Consider the following 15324-nt stretch of genomic DNA (forward strand, 5'->3'; position numbering starts at 1 on the left):
TAGGATAGAGTTTCTATTACGTTGGGTTTGAATTTAAAATTTGATTTTTTGATTTATTAAAAGTCTATGTTCTCTCACTTCAACGAATCAATCACAAATAAAAATAGCAGGAATAAACTTTCGTACAATTATACTCTTACTTGTACATATTCAGTATTGAAAAAGAAAAACATCAAAGAATTAAAGGGAACAAATCTAGGTATTTCACACTGACAAGGAGAAAAATCAGGAACAATTAAGGGAGCAAAGTGTTTGATTGATGTTCCGCCACTGGTCTGGATGTATCAAAGCTGAGAAAGAAGGTTTAACAAGGCTGGACGTGGCTTGCACTTAGCCTCTAAGGGCTTAGCTTTAGGCAAGGTGAGACCAGCACCTTCAGTCATGTCGACCATCTCTTCATTCAACCCTTTCCCAATTGAAGCATTGAATCAATAAGCCTAATGTCAAGCCAGCAACACGCATGGCTAGACCTTCCCCAGGGCAACTCCTTCTCCCAGACCCAAATGGCATCAACTTATACCCATCCCTTACTCCTCCAATGCCCTCCATTCTCTCTGGCTTGAACTTTGTGGGTTCTTCCCACAACTTGGGATCTTTATGGATGGCCCACACATTCACCAACAACATCGTGCCACGTGGAATGGTATAACCTGCAACGTTGCACTCTTCTGATGATTCATGGGGTACTAGCAATGGACCTGCAGGGTACAACCGTAGTGTCTCATTTATGATGCAATGAAGATATGGGAGTTTGGCAACATCTGATTCATCGAGCAGTCGATCCTGTCCTACAATGGCATCGATCTCAGCTTGTGCCTTCTTGAGGACTTCTGGATGGTTCAACAATAACGAAATTGCCCACACCATGGTCCCTGCTGTAGTATCTGTCCCTGCTGTTAGCATAACCTGCACAATGAAGAGCAGAAGAGATATCATTAGTCTAATTAAGGGTATACAATACAAGAATGGTTCCTGCCTAATGGGGTCTAATTTAGTATAAGATCAGCATGGGCCATAGATATATAGGATAAATGCTTTACTCAGCTTTTGAATCTTTATATCTGTATCAAATCCCAGGAAGAATTACATAGGAAAAGGGTAGAGTTAAAGGTACTTACATGAATAATGCCCATGATGATTTCATCAGTGTAGTAATCTGGGTCTTTTTCTTGTAGTGACAAAAGAACATCAATCAACGACTTCTCATCCTTGGATTGAGTCCTGGCCTTCCGATGCTCTTCAATCAGTTCCAACATAAATTGATCCCTCTTTCTCTGCAACCTCACGAACTTCTTCTCCAATCTATTAAAAGTAACCCATTTCACCCAGAATGGCAAGAAATCTTCAACATTTGAAGCTCCACCAGCACTAACTATTTCCTCTACGAGCTTTTGGAATTGTCTTGCCTTATCCAAGTCCTTAACCTCCTCACCATAGTACCTCTTTCCAGCAATCATCATCATGATGTTATTGAGGTTTAACTCAAAGAAGGTGGACTTCATTTCCACTGTCTTGGAAGATTTTCCGGCGTCAACGAGCCGCCGGAGTAAGGAGTGAACTTCGTTGATACGTATCTTAGAGAACATCTGCAAACGAGTAGATGAGAAGATTTCAACAGTGGTAAGGCGCCTGAGATCACGCCAATGCTGGCCGTAGGAGGCCGCGGCGAAGACTGTGTAATTGAAACCCAAGTATTTCCCAAAAAGGAACCGAGGGCGGTTGGCGAAGACAACATCATTAGTTGTGAAGCATTCCTCAGCAGCAGAGGAAGATGTGACATGAAGAACACGGCGTGAGCCAAAGTTGAGTAGTAAGATGGGGCCATATTGGGCTGCAAGACCAGCCAAGGTTTGGTGAAGTGGCTTCTTGAACAGATAGAGATGGCCGATTATGGGTAAAGAGAGAGGGCCAGTTGGTGGTAGGTTTTTCCTCCTCTGGAAGAATTGTTTGGAGAGTAGAAAGAAAGCCAGAAAAAAACCCAGAAAGTAGTAGAATGCTAAAATCTCCATTACTGCTGATGGATAGAAGAAGAGTAAGAGATTAACAGAGGTTTTGCACAAGAGATGAAGATGAAAAGGAACAGATCACTGCTTCCTATTTATATTTCAATTTGTTTCCGGTTGAAGTGGATTCATACGTCAATCAATATCATGGTTTGGCCCAACATTATCAGGAAGTGAGGAAACCAGCCATAACTTATTACATCACCACATGCGTCGATTGGGAACGTAGACGTGAACGATGACCTCATGGATCATAAATGAACTGGGATTCTAACCACTCAAGCTGTATACCTTTTTAGATCCTCAACAAGTGGTTTACATTTGAATCAGATAAATAGAAACTCTGCGTGTTTGATTAAATGAATCTAGGAATTTGAAATGAAGTAAGATTTTAAATATACTGATTCATGTTCAAAAAATTCATGGATTTTGCCCTAACACCTAAAAATGGCTTAATTCACGTTTTCAGCAAAAAAGTGAAACCCCTTTGATGAATTCAGAAATGTTTTACAACTAGACAAAGAATTTAGGGATGTTTTACAACTAATTTTTGATTCACCAATCCATGGATTTGAAATCTCTGAATTCAGATAATCAAACTGAAAAATAAAAAAAGTCTTCCATACAAATTCTAAAACTTATTTTTCAGGTGGGCGGCTACTAATTTAACTCGACAGTAATAATTATGGACTCTTAATTTCTATTCAAACAAAATGAAAATGAAGAAAAATATGTTTTTTCCTTTTCTGGCCAAACACAGAGAAAAGATTTGCACAAAACCGAAAGCCAAGAAGAAGAACGTCGCCCATGATGTATCCGCACACAAAAACTCTAGAGTAGAATCTCGAGCTACCAAGTATGTTATTTGTTTTATTTTGTTTTCTTTTCCGTGTGAAATTTGCCAATAACTAACTTTTTATATATAGGGATACGGATATACATATGCCGTCCGTAGGAGTTGAACCCATGACTTCTCCACTGAGAAGCAGGTTCCTAACCATCCTACTCCTCCTCCATTGGCAACTGGGAAGCCAGCTTTACAACTAGGGGTGTAAACGGACCGGATTCGGATCGGATAGTGATATATCCATATCCGCATCCTATTATATTCGGACGGATTCGGATAATATCCTATCGGTTTTCGGACGGATTCTATCGGATTCGAATGATAATCGGATAGTTATTTTCTTAAGTAGATTATTCTAAATGGGCATAAATATAGATTGAATACAAATTTTCGACTACCTATTTACATTTTTACCTTTTTATTTGTGAGAGCTAGGTTTGAAATTTAAGAATTTAACAACTTTGGTAACTATTTTAGTAGAAAATCTACAAAAATAGTCACATTTCATAGGTAAACTTTATAAAAATAAGAATAATAAATCTAGATAAGTAACTTAATCGGATAATTTTATCGGACGGATAATATTCGGTAAGAAAGGGGTATACCATATCCGTATCCTATTAATAATCGGACGGATTCGGATACCTCTAAACGGATGCGGATGCAAATTCGAAAGCGGATTTTGGTTATCCATTTACACCCCTATTTACAACCTCATATTACTGTGGGGCCCACAGGTAAAAAATAACAAAGTATTTAAAAAATTGAGTTTTTTACATGAGCCCTCTCCATTTTCATGGGAAATAAAATGCACCCCCTCTAAAATCAAAACCTTGCAAATACCCCCTCCACCGTTAACCCGTTACTTAGGACTGTTAAATAATTTTAATATGACCATATTACCCTCAAATATGGTAACGTTTGAACTTTCTATTTTCAAGAATTTTTTACATGAGCCCTTTCCATTTTCATGGGAAACAAGGTGCACCCCTTCTAAAATCAAAAACCTTGCAAATACCCCCTCTATCGTTAACCCCATTACTTAGGACTGTAAAATAATTTTAATATGACCATATTACCCTCAAATATGATAATGTTTGAATTTCTTATTTTCAAAACCATACCACCTCACTCCTCACATTTACTCACAATGCCTCGTAATTTGTCATTACCACTGCCAATCAACGCCCACAATTACCACCGGAGGGACATTTGAGGAGAAGCAGTGTATACCTCACTTGCATTTTTTTCTTCTTCTTCTTCTGCAATGTTTCTTCTCCTCAAGATGAGGTATGCACTGCTTCTCCCCAAATGTTCCTCCGGTAGTAATCGTGAGCGTCAATTTGCAGTAATGATGATAGATTACGAGGCATCGTGAGTAACTGTGAGTAAATTATGAGGAGTGAGGTGGTATGACTTTGAAAATAAGAAGTTCAAACGTTACCATATTTGAAGGTAATATGATCATATTAAAATTATTTAACAGTCCTAAGTAACGGGGTTAACGTGGAGGGGGTATTTGCAAGGTGTTAATTTTAGAGGGGGTGTGGTTTGTTTCCCATGAAAATGGAGGGGACTCATGTAAGAAACTCAATTTAATATAATTCAATAGAGAGATGTATTAACATGTATCATATCGGTTGTGTCTAATATGGATACCTATTGACTAGTATCATTGTACCGTGAGATATTTTAAACCTTAATGAGACTAGCCAAACATAAAAGATGGGCTTCCTTTCGAAGAATGCTTGTCTCTTATTAGAAGGGTATCTCTCATTAAGCACCAATGAAAAAAGTTATGAGGGCACATTTGGTCTTAGTTTAGTTGTAACGTTTGTTCCATTGTGATCAAGTGGTAATGGAAGCCTTATGCACAGGATATGTTCTTTTCTTTTTTCACTATAGTTTGTTACCATAATTTAGCGATATTGACTAAACTTGGGTGGATGCTTCTAAATCAGCCTTTAAGATCTACGGGGTGGATTTTTGAAGGCTAAGTAGTTTCTACTTTGTGTAGTAATTACATTATGATTTTCTGTCTATAATTTAGCTTTATTGACGAAATTTGGGTGGATGCTTCTAAAGCAACCTTAACATCTACGGGCTGGCTCTCTTATTCTAGAACATTTTGTTACGAGGTTAGGTTGTCAATATATTTGTTTGGATTCAAAATTTAACATCCTCGAGTGTAGGGGTGGATCCATGATCCAACATAGGGGGGCCAAGAATAAAAATCCAAAATAACCTTCTCGTTAAGGAAACACTAATGTTTTTCTGCTACACATATTGTGTGAGCCCTTATAAAACCCATTGAGGTCCCACTTCTAAATTATTTTATTATTTAAAGAATATGCTCACATATATTTTGTAGGGTCTGTACATTTGAAAAAAATAGGTAAATTATTGATAATAATATTTTTTTTTTGACAAAATATAGATAAATTAAAGAGGAAAAAAAAAACCAACCCTAAAAAGTTATACCCAAACCAAAATTTTCTTTACCTACAAACCAATTTTTAAGTTTTTTTTTTTTTTTTTTTTTTTTTTTTTAAGTTAAGAGATGCAAATCAATTGTAGTTTTACCTTATTAACAGTAGACATTTTATTCACAATATAAAATAAAATAACAAAAATTGTAGAAGAAATAAAGAGATAAAGAATATAAAATCAAATAAAAATAATAATGAGAAATGAGAAAAAGATAAACGATAAATAAATTGAGATAGAGTACATAATTATGGAGAAGATTTTTTTTTTCAATTTTTTTCTTAACCCACACTTATAGGAAAGGAAGAGAATAAATAGAAAGAAAATATGAGAGAGGAAAGAGAGGTGAGAATAAATAGGGATTGATGAGTTAGTTTCTAATTAGGAATAACATTTTAAATACAAATAAGGTTTTTTTTTTTTTTTTAATTCTTTTAATACACATTTATAGAAAGAGAAGAGAATAAATAAGAAGAAAACATGAGAAAGAAGAGAGAAGAAAATAAATAGGGATCGAGGAATTAGTTTTTAATTAGGAATGACATTTATACTCATTATATTACCCTTAAAAATTATTTTCAATATTGGGGGGGCCAAATAGTGACATTTTACATGTGGGAAGAGAAAATATTGAAGAAAAATAAGAGAAATTAATATAAAAACCAAAAAAATTAAGGCATTAATAAATAAACTATACAAAATTTTTAGTACTAAACAAATAAAAAGATTTACTTGATAAGTTTTTTTTATATATATATATATATATATATATATATATATATATATATAAATTTCTTTTTGATAAAATTAATTCATAACTAATGCAAAGTTGTTCTAGTGGTTGAAACCAACACCTCTTAGTGAAGAGGATGTGGGTTCAACTCTCAATAAAGCACTTTGTATAGTAAAGAAAATTTTAATTTCATAATATTTATTAAGAAATAAATAAGTAAAAAATTGATTTTTTTGGTGGCTTTTAGGAGTACATTGTTTAGAAAAATCTAAAATTTACAACCAGTTTTAAGAGTAATTTCAATCATAATAAGGAATTTTTTATATTAGTTTTTTTTTTTTTTTTGCCAACCCGGTTCCAAGGCTTTGCCCTGACTAATCCGATGTTCGACCCGGGTCGCAAATCTAACTGTGGTGGATGAGTCTCCCAACAGGAATTTTTTGCATCCACAAGGTTTAGTTAATTGTTAACTTTTATTTTATGTTTTTTCTTTTCTTAAGGAGTAAATCAAAAGTGACAATAAATAAAGAACTTATGTAAAATTGTGACTTATGTTCAATCTTGTGTTATTACAGTTTGATCCTACATCTATAAGATTATAACTTATTTTCTCCCTAAAAAAAAAAAACTATTTTCACCCAACTTTTTTGCTATAAAATTAGATTGATTTATAAACCTATTATTTTCACCCAACTTTTTTTTCGCTCAGAAAAAACTAGATTTAAATTTATGGAAGACCTGGGGATGTATTCTTCTGATTGTTTGTTCCTGGAAATGTTTTTGAAGAAGAAAAGAAAACTCCTTTTTGACTAGGTTCTTACCATAGATCAGTCATGATAGGAAAAAATAGAGATAGAATTCAAACAATGAATTCAAGTCCAAAGGAAGACTTGGAGATGATGAATTCTTCCATGATTTGTTTGCTTGTGGAAATGTTCTATTTATTATTTGACTTACAACAAATTTTTCAAAATTCAAATATACAGAATTTTATCTAATGTTGCAGGTGTTAGAGTCTAGATATAATACAAATTTAAATTTAATTTGATATATTAAAAATATATGTTCTCTCACTTCAACGAATCAATCACAAATAAAAATAAATAATTTATAAAAAAAATAGAAGAATAAACTTTCACACAATTATACTCTTATTCGTACATATTCAGTATCTATAAAAAAAGCATCAAAGAATTAAGGGGGACAAATCAAGGTATTTCATACTGACAAGGAGAAAAACCAGGAACAATTAAGGGAGCAAAGCGTTGTGTGATGTTCCGCCACTGGTCTGGATGTATCAAAGTTGAGAAAGAAGGTTTAACAAGGCTGGACGTGGCTTGCACTTAGCCTCTAAGGGCTTAGCTTTAGGCAAGGTGAGACCAGCACCTTCAGTCATGTCGACCATCTCTTCATCAACCCTTTCCCAATCGAAGCATTGAATCAGTAAGCCTAATGTCAAGCCAGCAACACGCATGGCTAGACCTTCCCCAGGGCAACTCCTTCTCCCAGACCCAAATGGCATCAACTTGTACCCATCCCTTACTCCTCCAATGCCCTCCATTCTCTCTGGCTTGAACTTTGTGGGTTCTTCCCACAACTTGGGATCCTTATGGATGGCCCACACATTCACCAACAGCATCGTGCCACGTGGAATGGTATAACCTGCAACGGTGCACTCTTCTGATGATTCATGGGGTACTAGCATTGGACCTGCAGGGTACAACCGTAGTGTTTCATTTATGATGCAATGAAGATATGGGAGTTTGGCAACATCTGATTCATCGAGCAGTCGATCCTTTCCTACAATGGCATCGATCTCAGCTTGTGCCTTCTTGAGGACTTCTGGATGGTTCAGCAATAATGAAATTGCCCACTCCATGGTTCCTGCTGTAGTATCTGTCCCAGCTGTTAGCATAACCTGCACAATGAAGGGATATCATCAGTCTAATTAAGGGTATACAAGAATGGTTCCTGCCTAATGGGGTCTAATTTAGTGTAAGGGCATGCGCCATGGATAGGATATATAAATGCTTTACTCAGCTTTTTCTATCAGCTTTTGAACCTTTATATCTGAGTTACATAGGAAAAGGGTAGGGTTAAAGCTACTTACATGAATAATGCCAATGATGATTTCATCAGTGTAGTAATCTGGCTCCTTTTCTTGTAGTGACAAAAGAACATCAATCAAAGACTTCTCATCCTTGGATTGAGTCCTGGCCTTCCGATGCTCTTCAATCAGTTCCAACATAAATTGATCCCTCTTTCTCTGCAGCCTCACGAACTTCTTCTCCAATCTATTAAAAGTAACCCATTTCACCCAGAATGGCAAGAAATCTTCAACATTTGAAGCTCCACCAGCACTATCTCCTCTACGAGCTTTTGGAATTGTCTTGCCTTATCCAAGTCCTTAACCTCCTCACCATAGTACCTCTTTCCAGCAATCATCATCATGATGTTATTGAGGTTTAACTCAAAGAAGGTGGACTTCATTTCTACTGTCTTGGAAGATTTTCCGGCGTTAACGAGCCGCCGGAGTAAGGAGTGAACTTCGTTGATACGTATCTTAGAGAACATCTGCAAACGAGTAGATGAGAAGATTTCAATAGTGATAAGGCGCCTGAGATCACGCCAATGCTGGCCGTAGGGGGCAAGGCGAAGATTGTGTAATTGAAACCCAAGTATTTCCCAAAAAGGAACCGAGGGCGGTCGGCGAAGACAATATCATTAGTTGTGAAGCATTCCTCAGCAGCAGAGGAAGATGTGACATGAAGAACACGGCGTGAGCCAAAGTTGAGTAGTAAGATTGGACCATATTGGGCTGCAACACCAGCCAAGGTTTGGTGAAGTGGCTTCTTGAACAGATAGAGATGGCCGATTATGGGTAAGGAGAGAGGACCAGTTGGTGGAAGGTTTTTCCTCCTCTGGAAGAATTGTTTGGAGAGTAGAAAGAAAGCTAGAAAAAAACCCAGGAAGTAGTAGAATGCTAACATCTCCATTATTGCTGATGAAAGATAAAAGAAAGAGATTAACAGAGGCTTTGCACAAGAGATTATGAAAATGAACCGATCATTGCTTCGTATTTATATTTCAATTTGTTTCAGGTTGAAGTGGATGGATTAATACGTCAATCAAGAAAGCAGCCATAACTTATTCTAATTACATCACCGCAAGCGTCAAATGAGAAGGTAGACGTGAACAATGACCTCACGGATCATAAACTGGGATTCCAAAAAATAAAAAGAAAAGGGATTCCATCCTTTCAAACCATACACCCTTTTAAGATTCTCCACACATGGTCAACATTTGAATCGCATTATCCAAACTTAAGAGATCTTCGATACAAATTCTAAAACTTATTTTCAGGTGGATGGCTACTAATTTAACTCTATAGCTTTAGTTATGGACTTTTAAATTCTACCTAAACAAAATGAAAACCGAGAAATTTTTTTTTTCTCCCTTTTTTTTTGCCAAACATGGAGAAAGGATTGGGCGTCTATATACAAACCATGTGCGGTTGACTGACCAAAATTTGGATTTGATCTAGCGTGTTGAAATTGAAACAAATGGTCGAGATTTGATCTCAACCGTCGACGACTATGAAGTTCAACCCATGAAAAAGGTGGTTAAATGCATTTTATTTTGTCTAATAAGAAAATCGAAAACAACAAACTTATTTGACTGAGGCAACTCCACAAATACTGATGTGATCCATATTGACAATTTTGTCCCCATTCCATTACTATACCGTATAATGATAGACTTTTTTAATTAATGGGGGCACTTAAAATGGGTTAAAACATGAGTTAAGTCACTTACCTAGCAAAAATGACATGTGAGTCACAAGTTAACGGTTGGCAGTTAAGCCCATTAACTTCAAAAGTTAAATGACCATTGCCTTGCCTTCTCCTACAATAATTATCACCAACCATTGTCCTTTTGGATTGTAAGATATCACCCATCGGCTTTTGTCAAAAACCACCCTACTTCCCAACACCATCCCCCCAACCCCCAAAAAAAAAAAAAAAAACCCACTTTTTCACCCTTCCCTTGCTTGAAATTGAAATGACAATTTCAGTATCTCAAAGATGAGTTCAAAAGATTCAAGATAATATATATATATAGAGGCGGACCTATGAAGGGGCCGGAGGGGTCATGGTCCCCCGGATTTTTTAAAATTTTATGCATATTCTCCTAATTCCTTTAATTTCTCCAGTTTTTTCTCTTCCCACATGTGAAATATCACTATTTGGCCCCCATAATATTGTAAACAAATTTTAAAGGTAAAATGATGGGTATAAATGTCATTCTGATAAAAATTAATTCATCAATCCCTATTTATTCTCCCCTCTTCTCTCTCATCTTTTCTTCTTATTTATTCTCTTCTGTTTCTATAAACGCGGGTTAAGGGAAATTTTTGAAAAAAAAAATCTTATTAGGTATTCAAAAATCAAAATGTTCTTTCTAATTAAAAACTAACTCTTCAATCCCTATTTAGTCTCTTATCTCCTCTCGTGTATCCTCTTTTTTTCCTATTTATTCTCTTCCCTTTCTATAAGCGTGGCTTAAGAAAATTTGGAAAAAAATCTACTCCACAATTAAGTCTCTTTCTCAATTTATTTATTGTTTTTTTTTTTCATTTTTCTTTTATTATTCTTTTTAATTTGATTTTATATTCTATGTTTCTTTATTTCTTCTGCAATTTTTGTTATTTGATTTTGTATTGTGAATAAAATGTCTATAGTTAGTAGGTAACTGATTACCATTGATTTGCATCTCTTACCTAAAAAAAAAAATTTTGTTTACATTTCTTACCAAATAAAATTTTGGTTTGCATTTAACTTTTTAGGATTGATGTCATGTGTATATATTTTTTTTATATTATTGCTTTAATTTTACCTATATTTTATCGGAAAAAAAAATATCATTATCAATAATTGTACCATTTTTTTCAAATTTGTGGACCGCATTAAATGTTACGTGGTTGGATAAACTCTTTAATTTAAAAAATCAATTTAAAGGTAGGGACCCCAAAGAGGCAAAGATTTACTTGATTTGATCAAGTGACCTATATTTAAGGATGAGTTCAAAAGATTGAAGATAATATATATATATATATATATATATATAACACCAAGAACTTATAACAATACAGTATCGCAAAGATGAGACCCTAGAGAAGAATCATAGCCAGAAAGAGAACCATCACTGGCATCACAACACTGGAAATTCTAAACCCAAAAAACAGATTTATCTAGAGCACCTGGAAATGACAAAAACACCATGCATCCAAAAGACAACATGAAGCTACAACCAAAACCACTAAAACCCCTATCAAACCCAATGAGAAATATGCCAACTATACAGAGATATTCCAAACGTTGCTCATCAACCATCGTGAAAGGCACTAGAGGGATCCAGAGAAAAATCCCAACAGTTTAGGAGAGAACCCAACACTTATTACAAAACATAGGAAACTCTAAACCCAAAAAGAGGTTTATATATACAGCAATCGAAATGACAGAAACTCCATTCTAAAAGACAACAAACTACTAAAAAACCATTCAAGTATAAAATAATAAATATACCCTCTATTAAAGAGATATTCCAATCGTTGCCCATCGGCCATCCCGATTTGCCACTACAAGGATCCACACTAAAATCCCAAAGTCTTCCCCATCCACTACAACAATTGAACATGTCATTCAATTCTCCCCTAAAAATTTTAAAAGCTCTGTTTTTTTGTCTTGTAATCCAAAAACTAAACACCCTGAAAGCAAAAGTGACAAAGAACAGACTTTGTGTATACAAAGTTGCCATTAATGATGGGTTTAACATTTAACGTATCTATTCAAAATATTGAATCTAAAAACAAAGGAAAAAAATGAAAAGAATTCTTGAGTTCTTAAAACCTTGTCTTTATAATGGATTTTATATTGGGTGATTTTGGAGGCTGGTGATGGCTAATCTTTAATAAAGTGAAAGAAGGAGATGCGTACATAAAGGGAAATCTCTTCACCCACCTACATGAAGAGGTATTTAGTCAAACAAGAGTATTTTTTTAGTCAAACAACAGTATTTTTAGGTGCCTGCTAGAACAATGAAAATAGGATGTGTGTGGAAATATATTTGGTCATTACATTGTTGAAGGGATAATTTTTTATTTATTTCCTAATTAAAGTTCGAGGGGTAGTTTTGTCATATTAAAAACTACCCACATGATCAACAGAGGAAAAAGAAAAAAGTGAGAGGGTAAAAGTGGTAAGAAAAGAGTGGTTATAATGAAGTTCTGTCACGAGCTTGGTTACATCAATGAGACAATATTTAAGAAACCTTTTGGTTTCTCCTCCCTTCCTCTGTTAAAACGCTTCTGCGCATCTAGGGCGGTTCTGCAATTCTGTTTCGTTCCATTAGGTGACTTTGTCAAGACACATAAGAAGCCTTTTGGTATCTTCATGAATGGGTATGCTTCCAGAGCAGACTTCTCTGTTAACACATTTTTCTTATAAGTAGTCAGTTTAATCAAACTGAAGCACTAAGAACATTAAAATGAAGTTCTTCTCTAGGTTTGTCCATCTGCGTTGTTGAGGCACTTGTGGACTTGCAGCTCTTCAGTGATGCATCCATGACCTCTTATCATCATGCATGGGTTGTCAAAAATGCCCTTTGATTTAGAAGAAACTCATCTGTACCAATTTAGGCTAGCCCATGTTCACTGAATCTATCCACCGCCATGAGAAAAAAACAAGGACATGGCAGTTCTACTTTGGTTTGCCAGGATTAGTTGGCATTCATTATTTCTGCCGAAAGATTTAACGGTTCCTATATTTTGACAATTTTTTCAATTGTAATAGCAGAGGTGAGTGACCATAGATAGATAAATCAATATCAAAAGCAGAAACTTAATGTATCACCTGAGAAACTTGAAGGATCCTCTGTTCCATCTGATTGTGCAGCTATCTTACAAGAAACAGAGAACTGTTTTCCTGGTGGTGGGCCTGAAGAGATGGAATGGAAAAATCTGCATTTCGGGACCGATGATACAGGGGATGAAGGCCTTAAGTGGAGCGAAGCAACCCAATAATTGAGTGCCATGGAAGGGTTTGGGCAAAGAGAAGGTTCAAGTTCCAACTTTCCATTTCACTCTCCATTGACTTGCTCCTTGCGAAATCTGGTAGTGTTTGCCTAAATACGGTATGATTGGTCCCAATTTGTGCACAAAAACAAAACCCTTCTCTGTTTATTCATCAATATTAGAATAGAATTGTATTCACAGGAGAAGAAAATACAAAAGATCTGCATAGCGGTCAAGCAAAACTTACACATAATCCATTCACAAAACACTGAGGAAGGAAAACTAATTCTCTATCCATTTCACTGACCTAGTTTTGATTTAGGGACGAGGAGTAGAGCATGTTTCTTCCTTAACATTATTCCAAACTTCTCATTCATGTCTAGATTGGTTGGATCCATGCCTTGAGGGAGAGACCAATCGAAGGAGTGAATCAGAGAAGCCAGAATTAGATGAATTTGCCTGGCAGCCATGGGTAGTCCTGGGCAGATTCTCCTTCCTGCCCCAAAGGGTATGAATTGGAAATGGTTACCTTTGAATTCAACATCAGATTCAAGGAACCTCTCTGGTTTGAATGCTAATGGATCTTCCCAAACCTCAGGGTCTCGAGCAATTGCCCATGCGTTCACGAATATTAAAGAATCCTTGGGTATGGTGTAGTTCATCACAGTGCATCTATCAATTGCTCGATGAGCAAGCAGCAAGGGTGCTGGAGGATGTAGTCTTAGTGTCTCTTTCACACAGGCTTGAAGATAGGGTAGGTGAGGTAGATCAGACTCTTGCACGAATTTTTCTCCTATCTCCCTTGTAAGTTCATTGCGAACCTCGTTCATGACCTCTTGATTTTTCATCAGTTCTGCCATTGCCCACTCAATTGTTATTCTACTTGTATCGGTACCAGCAGTGAACAGCTCCTGTCAAGCACGTGAAACAGAAAATTTCAAAAAAAATTGAATGGGCATCTCAAGTTTGACCTTAATTCAATCTAAATCAGAGAGAAACAGAATGTTTGCATGCGTCTTACATGAAGCATGTTGTTGATCTGATAATCAGTGTAGCCATGGTTGATCAGAACATCCAACAAATCTTCTTGGCCTGAAATACCACTTTCAACTTTCGCTCTTCTTTCTCTGATGATGTTCTCCCACCTAGCACTGATCTTCTCAAACAATTCGTTCGTTCTCTTTTTTAGCCTCTGAATATCTAACTTCTTGAATATTGGAAACAGATCACCCAAGTCAGGAGTAGATGCCAAGACCATTTTCCTCTTAACCAGTTGCTTAATGCCTCCATCACTACCATCATCCTCAAAGCTAACCAAATCCTTTGATAGGAAAAGAGAACTCAAGATGTTAAAAACAGTAGCGAACATTACTTCACCTATGTTCACAACGTCACCTTCCTTTGAACTCAGAAAACTTATCAGGTCCATCACCTTCTTTTCCCTCAAGATCGCTTGAGACTCGATTACCTTGCCCAAAAACAGCTCAGATCGATAAAGGGTACGTAGATTCTTCCATTGATCATTGCATTCAGGAGCCCATGCAATGGTCATGCTTTCTGGGTTGTCCTTAAGGTCGGCTGCTGACCGTGGTGCAAAGCGGCCTGAGAGTACAGTGTCATGAGTTTTGAGTATCTCAGTTGCTGTGGCTGGTGATGATGCAACCACTAGAAGCCGGGGACCAAGTCTCAGTGAGATGAGTGGACCATAGGTTTGAGCTAAGTGGGTGAGTGAGGCATGGGTCTCTCTTCCCAATTGGTGAATGTTGCCTATGATGGGCCATGGAGATGGTCCTGGTGGAAGAGATGAACCTCTGGGTGGGGAAGATTTGAAAAGCTTGTACAAAAGAAAGAGAAGAGGGAACAGGAACAGAGGAAGAAGGAGATTGGTCTCTCCTATGAGAGCTGTTTTAACCATGTTTATCACTGAAGCTTTCTCGCAGCTTAGATGTCTACTTTTTGTTTTTGGTAGTGAGCTTAGATGTCTACTTATAAAGGCCTATATGAAGGTCAACGGGGGTGCCTAGCAACTTGATTTTCTTCTTCCCCACGACAATGAAAACAATAAACAATAGATGGATATGTTAGGTTGACCATGTAGAGCAGAGAAAGTGAGGGAACTTGCAAGATGAAAACTTAGAGGCTAAGGATAATTTGGTTTGATCCATTTAGTTGCTGTTCAATG

At 36.3% G+C, this 15324-nt stretch overlaps 1 protein-coding gene and 2 pseudogenes across 3 annotated transcripts; all 3 read right to left on the reverse strand.

Moving 5' to 3' along the window:
* Nucleotides 1-185: 185 nt before the first annotated feature.
* LOC149026031 (cytochrome P450 81Q32-like) lies at nucleotides 186-2044 on the reverse strand (annotated as a pseudogene). Its single transcript, XR_016171809.1, has 2 exons — nucleotides 1119-2044; nucleotides 186-906 (listed from the first exon to the last, which is right to left on the reverse strand). The product of XR_016171809.1 is annotated as a cytochrome P450 81Q32-like (transcript).
* A 5099-nt stretch (nucleotides 2045-7143) lies between these two features.
* LOC149026032 (cytochrome P450 81Q32-like) lies at nucleotides 7144-9066 on the reverse strand (annotated as a pseudogene). The gene is made up of 2 exons (XR_016171460.1): nucleotides 8181-9066; nucleotides 7144-7988 (listed from the first exon to the last, which is right to left on the reverse strand). The product of XR_016171460.1 is annotated as a cytochrome P450 81Q32-like (transcript).
* Nucleotides 9067-13286: 4220 nt separating this feature from the next.
* LOC149026033 (putative (S)-N-methylcoclaurine 3'-hydroxylase isozyme 2) lies at nucleotides 13287-15088 on the reverse strand. The gene is made up of 2 exons (XM_089143241.1): nucleotides 14164-15088; nucleotides 13287-14053 (listed from the first exon to the last, which is right to left on the reverse strand). Exons 1-2 carry the CDS (start codon nucleotides 15055-15057, stop codon nucleotides 13442-13444), a joined length of 1506 nt encoding a protein of 501 aa, XP_088999367.1. The 5' UTR covers nucleotides 15058-15088; the 3' UTR covers nucleotides 13287-13441.
* Nucleotides 15089-15324: the final 236 nt, after the last annotated feature.

Source organism: Hakea prostrata, chromosome 2 (genome assembly GCF_041222555.1).
Source record: "Hakea prostrata isolate BN-2017 chromosome 2, UWA_Hpros_2, whole genome shotgun sequence".
NCBI classification, from domain to species: Eukaryota; Viridiplantae; Streptophyta; class Magnoliopsida; order Proteales; family Proteaceae; genus Hakea; species Hakea prostrata.

Bases quoted from the DNA above. Each gene is read 5' to 3' on its own strand.
- LOC149026033 (XM_089143241.1), bottom strand. From the start codon at position 15,057: ATGGTTAAAACAGCTCTCATAGGAGAGACCAATCTCCTTCTTCCTCTG. The intron at 14,054-14,163 runs GTAAGACGCATG...CGTGCTTGACAG, and splicing joins AGATCAACAACATGCTTCAT to GAGCTGTTCACTGCTGGTAC.